This window comes from Antedon mediterranea, chromosome 2 (assembly GCF_964355755.1).
Source record: "Antedon mediterranea chromosome 2, ecAntMedi1.1, whole genome shotgun sequence".
NCBI classification, from domain to species: domain Eukaryota; kingdom Metazoa; phylum Echinodermata; class Crinoidea; order Comatulida; family Antedonidae; genus Antedon; species Antedon mediterranea.
In genome coordinates, this window is record NC_092671.1 from 36,624,298 (window position 1) to 36,637,580 (window position 13,283).

Below are 13,283 nucleotides of genomic sequence, written 5' to 3' on the forward strand. Positions count from 1 at the left end.
GTGCTCAGTTTTCGCCGAATGCCATTTCGTCGGCAGACATTTTGCCGACCGGGAATAGAGAACGGTTTGTTCTACTATAAAACTTTCATTATTCTGAGTTGAGTTGGTAATTAAAATCCACGCTTGCATACAAGAGAGATAAACATAGGTTGTTTTGTGTCTTGCTTAAGAACTTACTAAGAACCCGAGTTTTTGTGGTCATATCAGTGGTAAGTTTTTGCGCCAGTGTATATATAGAGGGCAGCATATTACTAAATACGCCTGTCTTGTTTCATTTTGAACTGAATGTTAGTATTTTTTATTCGATTTAAACATTCATCACTAGATTTTACGCGACGGTAGTTTCAATATATAAACAAATATAATGGCCAACTAAAACAAAAATGCTAAAATTGTAAAACTATATTTTTATCAGGGAGATGTAGGCCTATTTATATTTTTAAAAAACTGGTTTATAAACCGACTGTGTTTTTCATGTTGACACATGCTGATTAGATGAACAAAGCTTTATTGCTACTTTGTCCTTGTAATTGTTTAGATGGGAACTGGTTGATTTTTGAATTATTCTAAATAAGTAATAATAATATTACTGCATTGTACTATACTCAACACACAGCTCAGACTAAATAAAACTTTGAAAGTTAGATTTAATATCTTTGAAACTATATAGCGCCACCAACTAACCTTTTAGACTCTTCGAAACTCAAAATAGTAATGCATAATACTAAAATTACAATTAAATGATTTCACATTGATTAAAAACTTTTCTTCAAATAGTTAATACGTTTTTTAGTAATTGTATTAGATACACTTATAATAAATGTAACTATATTTAGGAATACAGATTACCAAAAATGTAAATTTGATTTTATTCCCCTAAAAATAATAATCGACGATGCGAACTGCTACATGACCTACATGTGCAATGATTCCATTCAAGCGTGGCGGCGAAACGGCAATACAGATGTTTTTGGAACATTCTCTATAGGCCTAGGCAAAATAACAGAATAAATAGCATTTCTGGAGTTAGATGACAGTGTTCTTTCAATTAGATTATAGTTTACAAAAGTATGCATATTTAGAAAACCATGGATAGCGCTGACGAAGGCGCAAAAATGTCTGTTGCCAATGCTAACTGTTCGTCTGACAGTTCTTGTTCGGACGATTCGGATTCTACCAGTACCGCAGACGAAGAACGATTGAGGCGTTTATTTGATACCTGTGACAGTGATGGTGATGGGTTTATTGATGGGTAAGCATGTACCTGTTATAGTAAATTCAATTAAATCACGATATATCTATACCTATGCCTAATTGCTTGTTACATAAACTGGTTACATTATCACCCATCCTGTTATTTCTATGCTTTTTCAAAATTTGTTTGTATGTATACAGTATTATATCATATGAAATATAATAATTAATATTGTGGATCAATAATAAATTTGAGATACGATTCTGTACTTAAATTTAGGGTGCCAGAATGTATGCTTCATTTTCCCCAAAAAATGTAGAAACTATAGAGGCCAGTGTTATAAAATCCGATTACACATATAATAGGCCTAGGCCTAGGCCTATTTAGTTTTGAAAGGCAAGAAATATTTTCAGCTGGCGAAATAGAGGTTTAATTAATATTTCATTATTAATAATATTAGTATTATTATTCATATTAATAGGTCCTATCAATGTTTTATGTACAGACTCATATCGTCGTACAGCTAGCTGGTTCTTTATAAAAACCACTCTTTGCAGTTTAAAAATAAAAACAGAAAATAAAACATACATTGATTTCTGGCAATTTTCTGATTCTAAAATGGCCACAGTTCGATCGAGGTATTCGCGGAATTGGAGCTGTTTTGAAAGGCATTTTTTATTGTGATAAAGATAATATAACGGTGGCTAAATCATGGTAACATGTTACATAATGGGCCAAAATTGTATGATGTGGGTGTGAAAAAAAAATAATTAAGTGAGAAATCGAAGATTTAACAGTGTGGTTTGAAACTGCAGTAGCGCCAAATTTAGTAGGTCTAGGCTACTTTATAGTTAGGCCTACTACTACTAGGCCTAGGGCATATGTTTCAAAATACTGTAGTCCGTACCATGTGTTTTTCCACGAGCCACCCAATGTTAACATTTTTGTTTTGTATTTATATATTTAATATGCATCATAAATATGAAGGTATTCCATTAATACAATTTTTAATTAACCAGCTTTTCTTCACCATAAAAACTGCAGGATCCAAGGTACATAAATCCCATCATACTGGCACGGTGCATCCAAATTCACTTAGTTAATATAAAAGTGGAAATTAAATGCAACACTGTGAATTAAAGTGACCCAGCATCCAGAAAGTTAGACCTCACATTGTTTAACGAAATACTTTTTGCTAACAAGATAACAACTGGTTGATTGGCATATCTGAAGTGTCAATCATCTTTAAACATAGACAACTCAAAATCTACTACAGTACAATCGGACTATTCCTGATTCATACTGTGTGTACTGTAGCGTTATAGTATGTACAGTATTAAATATTATTATTATTCTTTATACTGGGTAGCCTCTTCAGTCAAAGACTGTTCTCCCAAAGGGCCTAGTGTATTGTAGTAGTAGTACTACTGTACAGTGTACAGAGTTTTTAACAGGAGTGGAGCTGTGGCTTGGTGGTTATGATGCTTGGCTACCAATCTAAGGGTCCTAGGTTCAAGTCTTGTCATATGTCAGGGTTTTTTTTCTCATGACAATTTACACACCCAAAGACTTAATAATAAGTCTTTGTTTATGTAGAGCATCTTGTGTATATGTTTGTCTTGTGAAATTTTAAATATTTTATCCATCCTGTAAATGGCGGGTTACTCGCTGTTGGATGGATAAAAAAAAAAAAAAAAAAAAAAAAAAAAAAAAACTAGTATCCCGGGGTAACCCCTTGTTGAACCCACAAATGTGAAAACGCCCACAAATGTGAAAACAACCACAAATGTGAAAACGCATCACCCACAAATGTGAAAACAACCACAAATGTGAAAACGCATCACCCACAAATGTGAAAACAACCACAAATGTGAAAACGCATCAACCACAAATGTGAAAACAGCGCCCACAAATGTGAAAACGATCATCGCCCACAAATGTGATAACGCCCACAAATGTAAAGAAAAGAGAGACTTTTTCGCCCACAAATGTAAAAAAAATCAGATCAAATTTAATGCTAGATTCAGACAAACATTATATCATGATTGTATTGAGTTGTTTGTTCACGATACGTCTGTAAGGGTCGTCGTTAACACGTTGGATTATTATCATTTGCTGCTCATGCGCGCGATATTTGCACGTTAACTCGTTTGTTTAATGAACGTAATAGTTCAAGAAAATATTTGTTATTTGCTGCGCGCGTGCACCATACTTCAAGGTCAAGGCCATGTTATATCATTGTTGCTTCTAGTGTGTGGTTGTTGGCTTACTATTATGTACGTATAGTTATAAGTCGATGTTCGTTATTTTTTTTTGCGCGCTCACACGATACAACAAGGTCAAGGTTAAATTGCTACTTGTATGTAGTGTGTGGTTATTAACTCGTTGGCTTTCTGTTATGAACGTATAGTTCCAAGTCGATGCTCGATTCGATGTTTTTGGGCGTGTACACGATACCACAAGGTCAAGGTCATATATACTATTGCTACTTGTAAGTGTTAACTCGTTGGCTTATTGTTATGTACGTATAATTCCAAGTCGATGGTCGATTCGATGTTTTTTGTGCGCGTGCACGATACTACAAGGTCATATATCATTGCTGCTTGAAGTGCAGTTGGGTTTACTATATTAGTATTATGTACGTATTATAGCTCCAAGTCGATGCTCGGTGTACACGATACTACAAGATCAATGCTATACTCGTCGTTCAGTTATTGACCTTGTAGTATCGTGCAGTTATTGACCTTGTAGTATCGTGCACGCCCGCAAAACATCGAACTTCGACTTGAAACTATACGTTAACAACCACACACCACAAGTAGCAATGGTATACAAGTCATGACCTTTGTAGTATCGTGCACGCGAACAAAAAAACATCGAATCGAACATCGACTTGGAACTACACGAACATAACAATAAGCCAACGAATTAACTCCACAAGTAGCAATAGTATATTATGAACTTGACCTTGTGGTATCGTGTACGCGCACAAAAACATCGAATCGAGCATCGACTTGAACTATACGTACATAACAGTATTAAGCCAACGAGTTAATAACCACACACTACATACAAGTAGCAATTTAACCTTGACCTTTTAGTATCGTGTGCACACGCAAAAAAACATCGAACATCGACTTATAACTATACGTCCTATACGCGCGCAGCAAATAACAAATATTGTCTTGAACTATTACGTTCATTAAACAAACGAGTTAACGTGCAAATATCGCGCGCATGAGCAGCAAATTATAATAATCCAACGCGTTAACCACGACCCTAACAGACGTATCGTGAACAAACAATTATTGAAACAACTCAATACAATCATGATATAATGTAGTACCTCGATCAAAATTGTTTGAGTCTAGCATTAAATTTGATCTGTTTTTTTTTTTACATTTGTGGCCGAAAAATTCTCATTTTTTTTTACATTTGTGGGCGTTATCACATTTGTGGGCGATGATCGTTTTCACATTTGTGGGCGCTGTTTATTACATTTGTGGTTGATGCGTTTTCACATTTGTGGTTGTTTTCACATTTGTGGGTGATGCGTTTTGACATTTGTGGTTGTTTTCACATTTGTGGGTGATGCGTTTTCACATTTGTGGTTGTTTTCACATTTGTGGGCGTTTTTACATTTGTGGGTTCAACACCCCTCCTAAACTATATACATAAAGTATAACGACTTGTTCAAATTTCATAAATAGCTATCAGGTTCTGCTGATTCTACTGTACTAAAGTATACACTACCATAATCATGTATCATAATGACACAATATAATTTTTATATTAAGTTTTATTTTTAAATTCATAATGATTGAATCGGTAAATGATTATTATTAATTAATATAATTATTATTTTGAAATATTGTATGTTTGTCACTCATTATTTTTCCTTTCCTTCAGTTCTCCTTCAAAATACTGTAATCTCCTTATTTTGATATTCCACATCATATTATGATGATGATCATCTTTATAATCGCTTATGAGTGATTGTTGTTAAATCCTGGAGACTGTTTGTCGGTGTGTGAGTGATGATTTATGAATTAATGTCCAGTTGCACCAGCATTTCTGTTGTTGTCAAGTATGGTACTATATCAATAAAATGAATGCAAATTGATATTGCTGTACTGACGCAGGCAATTAATACGATAAGCCTATCCTAGGGTTTGAAATGACCGTAAACTCGGAATAGACTCGCAGTAACTAATGTTTAATCATTCTTTAAGCCACTATTTTGTAATTTAAATAATTGTATGTATACAGTAAAGATACCAAATGATATTGTTAATGTTACTACAATTCAAGTTACAAATACAGTAGAATTCTTATTGGAAGAAAGAGAGACACATTTAAGAACAAGAAGTGTCTCCTTAAAGCCCCCTTCCCTACGTTTTTTAGATCTAATTTAAGATCACAAACTATATTTAATGTAAAAATAATACTATATGGTCCTATTGCGATAATTTTTTTCGTCTTTAAACGGTTAAAAATGTGAAAAATAAGTCGATTCTAATAATTATAGCGGCCCGCTATAAATCCCAAAATGCATTGCGCGCGGATTGATATTTTTGTTTTTCACCTGTAATTCGCCCACTTTTTCCATCGATCGTGAGGCCAAAACAAATGGAAGACTCCTAACTTTTCAGCGAAAATACCGGGTTTTCCCCAATTTGTATCAACGGAGTCTGCCAAAAATAGAAAGACAATTAATGCAGCAACTATACAACGTCAGGCTAGGTATATAGCTAGCGTACGATGTTCGTACATTACCGATGTTTACCAGCTAGGCCTACAAAACTAAGCCTAGCTAGGCTAGGCCTAAGACCGTCCACAAGAGGTCGATCGCCGCGAGCTACTTAGGTAGTGCATTATTTCTCACTTTTTATCATAATTTACCATAAAACGTACATTTAAGACAAGGAATGACATGGTTTAATGTTTTTAAAGTGATATATATGTATTATTTTCCAAAAAAACGTCCAAAATTGCAGGGAAGGGGTCTTTAAGTACTATAATGGGTGTCACCAGAATAGTAGCCTGTAGGTTTAAAAATTACTGTACTCCCTATTTTTGTTTCAAAGGAAATTATTGCGTTGAAAGAGGTGTCCCAAGGTGGGGAGTGGGGAGGGGGGAGGTGTGTGTCTCTATTTACAGTAAGGCTGATTTTTTAAACTGTTTTTGTACAGTATTAAGATAACTTTTATACAGTAGTAGTAGTAGTACTACAGTACTGTAAGTACTACTGTATACTTAATAGGCAAATTACATTTTAGGTCACATTTTTAGTAAGTCACATGGAAACGCAACTCTACAGCTCACTATCTCAGTCGGTTGGTAAACACTAACTCAAATTTGCGCACGCGACTGCAGCCATGTATATGGCCTTGTTAAATGTATAAATATACAAATATTTCTGTTTTTTAAATAATGAATCTTGTTAATGAAAATGTAACCTTGAATTTCTGTTTACTCATGTGTAACAAGTGGTAGTAGTAGCAATTGTACTGTTATTTTAGATGCGTTTTTGTTTCCATGTCATTGTGTTCAAATCTATTGTAGTCTAGACAAAAATAATTAGAAATTTTATATCTAAATTGAATGTATAAATATTTGATTATTCATTTAGACAAAACATATAGGAAAATTGTGGCCAGTACATTTAAACAAAGAACTATATTTGAACTACTGTAGTCACTTTGACGAGCATTTAACTGTTTAATTATTACTGTACTGTATGTCTCCTTGTTTAAATCAGTTTAGTTTTTATTGAGTAGTGAAAAAAGGTATCAGTGTGCATGTAAGGTATGTAGATCAACCAACTCACAGAAATCTACTGTACATCTACTGTACAGTGTGGTCCTGAGATACAGTACTGTAAGCCTACTATGTCCCAAAGCTTCAATTTCAAGTTTTAAAGGGGATGGGCTTCATTTTATGTATAATGCTGCTGCTGATACTGATTATAGCATACAGTCAGTATTAGTATTTTTAATGAATAAAATTTGAAAAAAATGTGTGACCCAAGGCTTAGTTTCGGTGTATCACAAGAAGTCGGTGTTTACGCATTCAATTCAACAAGGTTTCCTAATGAGTGATGTAGTTTTGCTATCGGCATATATAACACAGTATATTTCCTGTATAAACCTATTAAAAATCACTAGATTATTTATTAATGCCTTGGATATTCAAATACTAAATCTAATGGCATGTTTTATAGTATAATGTACAGTAAGTTTATTCTACTAGTTTTAAGGAATTTATTTATACTTTTCATATAATAGTGGTGTGTCTCTTGAATAAAGGTCTTGAATAAATATTGCCCATATGCAGTACTGTAGTGTTAACATATATATTGTCCCACGTTCAGGTACTGTAGGGATGTTGAGCCTAAATTGGTGTCCCAAACAAGAGGTTCTGCTGACATAACAGTATTTGTTAAGCTCTGTCTACACTATCAAACTTTATGTGACAAAAAAACATGATGTGTCCAATATGGATGACGATGTCATATTACTACCATATTTAAGCATATCACTACCATATTTGTGTACAATCATCACACTTGTTGTCACATAAAGTTTGATAGTGTACTGTAATGTGTTCGTTGACTTGATAGAGCTTGTCTTTTAAATAAGTGATGTTGATGCTTAAACGTAGGTGGTCCCATTGAATTGTAATGAGGGGATTTGATATGGTAATCCAAACTAAATAAGCCCTTTACAGTTTCACACAATTTATACCAACATTTAAAATAGTATCATACTGTTCTAAACAGTTACAAGAAAGGTTATTAAATTAGAGGTACTTATTCTGAAAGATTACAATAGCCTTGCAAAGGATAGAAGATTCCTCTTTTAGAGTGTAGTGTTCTTAATCTGGATTAAATCGACAGTGGTGTCATGATTTTTAACTCAACATTTATTTATCAAATAATAGAATAGAAGTGGCAAATTTGTTAGATTGTTCGTTATGATGTAGAATTCTAAAGAATTGGCCTTGGTAAGAATAACAGCCAGTTGTTCAGTTATTGTCAACATTTGTACATTTTCTGTATAAAAATAACTGTTTTTATGTAAAAGTACTGTATAACTGAATGAATGCTCATCTTTAATCTGTAATGATAATAATACATATAATTAATATTTATTTATAATATTTTACGCATTCAAATTTATTACTTGTATACTGGTAGTAGCTAGTTTTTGAAGTACAGAAGTAGTCCTACAGTACTGCTGACCGATAAAGTTACTGATATGCACTACAGTGTAGCTAGGTTAAAAACTTGGAGGAACGGGAGAGAGATATACTGATAATTCAGCACCTCTATTTAAACGTCAACTTAAAACTTTTCTTTTTAATTAATAATAATAATGCTAGTATTGTTAAACTCTCTGTACTTTGTAGGGCGCCATACACAAATTTGAATAGAATACAGTAAAATGAACTGAAGTAAAGTAATAATACAATCGTGACCAGGCATGTACAGTACATGGTCGAATTTTACGTTATGAAACAAAATGATTACGTTGGTACGTTCCCACATGAGGGCGTGGTTGCGGACTGGTCCATTATAATACAGGGGTGTTCTAGGAACTTTTCACTTTCGTATCTAGAGCACGGGCTATTGTCGGTTTATACAGGTAAGCTAGCACTCATAGATTACTAACACCACTACTGGTTTGTGTAGTTAAATTTAATGATAAAGTTTGAATTTGATTAAGAAATGTAGCTTTGTACAATACAGTTAAGCTACTGTACTGTAACTGTACAACAATTTTGTTTGTACAGTACAGTATACTGTATAAGTTACAGTACTTCAACTACAGTGCTGTACTAGTATTACAATATGCAAAAAAAAGTCCGTAACAGATTAGGTGCATACTATATTAGTTTATACAGTACAGTATTTGATAATTATTAATATACAGACAGATTCCAATTGTCTTTTGGGGTAAATAGGTCCTGTAGAGGATGTAATAAAAGATTAAACTAATTGCATTTATGCAGAACAAACAATGTTGTGAAAATATTTGACTGGTAAAACTACCTGTAATACTTGAACTTTGAATGTTGTCTATTACTCTATCAGGTAAAGACAGGTAAGGACGACAAGTATTTACTTATGATAGATATTGATTGATTGACAGGCAGTTGGCATTATCTTTTGCCAATTAAAACCACATTGTGAACCTCTGTTTAAAGGCTATAAATTATTTATCGGTAGGTTTTATTTTATATACATTAGTGGAAAGTCTGAACTGAAGTGTTTAACATTGTGAATGCAATGGAAATACTCAGTAGTACTTTAATTGTCTCTGTGTCTTAGTGTAGACAGAGCTTTACAATGAAAACAAAGACACCGAGACAATTAAAGTACTACTGAGTGATGTACCCATATTATATGGACATGGTGATGATGTCATATCACTATCATCTTTGGGCATGTTTTTTGTCATGATAGTGTAGACAGAGCTTTAGAAATAGCAAAAACAACGAAATATTAAAATGTAACAAGATACAAACAGAAGACCACACAATGGCCGCCAACTGAATTTGGTAGTTTTAGCAAGGAAAGTTATTGTTTGCCTGTTAAAGCATTCTTTAACATCTGATCTATTTTCAGCAATGCCTAGAGGCTTTAGACAGCTTGAAATTCTTGAATTTGTAGGATGTAGGAGAGCAGGTCAAGCACAACTGGACTTTATAGTGTCACATTATTTAAGCCCCTGTTCACATTGTACTGTCAGTGTGCCACAGAGAGGGTAGTACATTTACTTAAGCCCTATTCACATTGTACTGCCAGTGCCATAGAGAAGGGTAGCACATTTTAGCACCTGTTCACATTGTACTGCCAGTGGCACAGAGAGGGTACATATATCTAGGCTCCTGTTCACATTAAACTGCCAGTGCCACAGAAAGGGAAGCACATTTATTTAGGCTCCTGTTCACATTGAACTGCCAGTGCCACAGAAAGGGAAGCACATTTATTTAGGCCCCTGTTCACATTGTACTGCCAGTGCCACAGAGAGGGTAGCACATCTATTTAGGCCCCTGTTCACATTGTACTGCCAGTGCCACAGAGACAGTAGCACATTTATTTAGGCCCCTATTCACATTGTTCTACCAGTGCCACAGAAGACAACAGTGTGAAGAAATAACAATTTGGAGAAAGATTAGCATAACTATTGTGAAATCAAAGTGTATAGATTAGCAGTCCAAAGAACCAGAAAATGATGAAAACAGAGAAAATTAATGAATTTATGTTTCAAATTATGAGATGAAATAAAATTTTAATTTCACTGTTTTAATAACCACACCTTGATTTGGCCTTGTCCTTGTGTTTCATTACTCTCATTACAGTAATTAATTAATTAAAAGTAACATGTGTCTAGCCTACACCATCAAGGACAATGCAACCAACTTATAAATAAATGTACCAAATTTATGTATTTACCATACTATTTATTCCCCTTAAAGATATCTATTTAAAGATGTTGTTCCCCAAAATGAAAAATGAAGATTAATAAAGTCAGACTTAAAATAGGCCATTTTGCATTTATAATAAAGTTATTCACTTCTGTAACAAAAAAAATTATTTCACGTATTATAAAAAGCAGTTAATTTTGGTCAAAATGAATAACTATTATGTGACATTAAAATATAAAAAGAAAAGGGGGACAATACTATATATATCTTTAATTTTATTTTTAGATCTTACATTTCAAAACAGTTATTAAATAAATTAAAGAAGACAGACAATTATTGGGTAACAGAAATTGTACAGTTGGCTGTATGCGCAAAATATTTGATAACAAGAATAAAATTTGATTACCATCTAAAGTATTTAGTAGAACAGATTGTTACTGGACTATCATGATTGAATCTAGAAATTGAATCTAACCTATAGTAATTTTGCTTGAAAATTGGTTACACCACTCCATACTATGCACAACTGATTCTCAAAAATTTATCTAGCTTTTTATTGCTACACTATGATCAAATGTATATACTGTAGGTTGATAATTTGTCGTAGAATTCACAATGCAAATTCTACTGAAAATCAAGTCCTTCAATCAACTGTAAACCTGTTAATTACAAAACGTAAAAGCAAGCAGAATAAAGCATGCTTCGTGGACATTTCTAAATTGAGAATAATATGATGTGATGGTGTATTGTTAAAGGTGGCAAAGTGGAAGAATTCCTTCTGGCTATCTTTTGTTCATGATCCATTTATTAAGTAATGTCGAGAGATTTGCTTGTTTTTATAATTTATTCTGAATGTATTCGTAAAGACAACTTTGCTTCTTGATTTTTGCCGGTAAGCTTGTCATTCCGTTTGACAAGCCGCTTAACTACAATATGTATTGTAATGCCGCTTTTCGAATATAAAAACATTTCTTTCATTAATGAAATTCAGATTTTGATACCTGTTTTACAGTACTGTACAAATGATTTTGTTTGTTAAAATGTCCCAAAATACTGAAATAAATAATAGATTACTGTCACTGCTTGAATAATAATAAACGAAAGATTTAAATCACTATCGAATGAGTGCCACTGATAATTAAGCGCCGCAGTTAAATAAGCACCAAAATATTAAGTACGTTATCAAAGAAGACCTGTTGTGGATTATTGTTATTATCATTCCAGTATAATCACAATCACATCTAAATTATCATTGTCATCGTCGTTATTAATTTTCTCGTCTATTTTTTTCTACTGTATGTCAAGCCTTAGTATGTAAAGGTCTTTCTACACTATCAAAGTTTATGTGACAAAAAAATGTGATGTTGTACCCATATCACTACCATATTTGGGAATATCACGTCCATATTTGGGCACAATAAACTACTTTTGTCAAACTAATTTGATTGAGTGTGGACAGAGCATTAGTGTCTGTTATCAGTGATAGATCTTCAACGATCAATATTCTGTAGACTTGCTTAAAATAACTTTATGACAAGACATAATTTTGTAATATTCATATTTCATAATGATGTATGTACACTGAGTGATAGCAATGTTATCATCATCTCTTTCACCTTGATTAATTATGGGTGTTGCACTGAATTAGTCATCCAAGTTGATCATCAGTGAATAACATATTATGGAAATGCATGATGTCTGTTGATGTAAAATAGTTTAAGGTGATTTATGATAAATAAAGCTTTATAAAATCACGATTTTTAATAGGCCATTTTGCAGTTTCGATGAAGTTATTCATATAAGAAATAATTATTCCACTTATAAAAAGACAAAATAAACAGTTAAATTTACCTAAAAACCCATTGTCTTACAGACAATTTTACAATTCTTTGCTTTAAATTACAGTTTTTCAGGTAAATAATTCTTTTGCATATCTAATTTTTGGTCAAATAATGTGACATTAAAATGGCGTATTCAACAAACGATTTTCAAAAATTATTTTTCAGAGAGACAATATATCTTTAATTAAGGTATATGTATGAAACATTAACCAGGATTAAATGGATTATACCAGGATTAAATGGATTATACCAGGATTAACTTGACAGTAGTTTGAGTATAAATTGTAAAAATTATATACCTGTAGGTTAAAAAAAATAGTAAATATTAAAACTAATTAAGTACTATTAAACTAACAATAAATTAAACAATTAAAAAGTATGGCTTTATGTAAAGTATGCATATGTTCCTAATATCAGATCTTTACATTAATTGTTTTAATTAACTACAGTATAGTAGGTTATTAAAACAATTTTTAGCATAGATATGATTTATATACCACATGTGTTTCCACTAAGTGTTACTGTACATAATTGGTGTAAAGCAGAAATACTTTATAACATGGAGGAATTTCAACCAATATTTTCTAATAAAATTTTATTTATTTAGCAAAGTGAACTGAAACATGTTATGGACAGATGAGATAGTATTAAAGTAGATATTCTTTCTCTTCCAGTTGAGTAAGGCCTATTATTTCTGTCCTCCACATTTCCCAGTCTTAGGGCCTGTTCGTAGGGGTTGAAAATACCAGCTTATTCCCGATTTCCGTTCGCATGATCCAATTAACTTTTGCCTCAGGCTACAAAAAATTCGAGGC

At 32.9% G+C, this 13,283-nt stretch overlaps 2 protein-coding genes across 2 annotated transcripts in view; one reads left to right on the forward strand and one right to left on the reverse strand.

Moving 5' to 3' along the window:
- Positions 1-13,283, reverse strand: part of LOC140040934 (condensin-2 complex subunit G2-like) — a 116,277-nt gene that overhangs the window by 93,473 nt on the left and 9,521 nt on the right. The window lies entirely within an intron of this gene.
- The window catches only part of LOC140040935 (colorectal mutant cancer protein-like), a 92,799-nt gene continuing 80,444 nt past the window's right edge, over positions 929-13,283 (forward strand). The window contains exon 1 of the mRNA XM_072087221.1: positions 929-1,252. Within this exon, the coding sequence (XP_071943322.1) occupies positions 1,089-1,252 (164 nt within the window). The 5' untranslated portion in view covers positions 929-1,088. The remainder of the gene's footprint in view (positions 1,253-13,283) is intronic.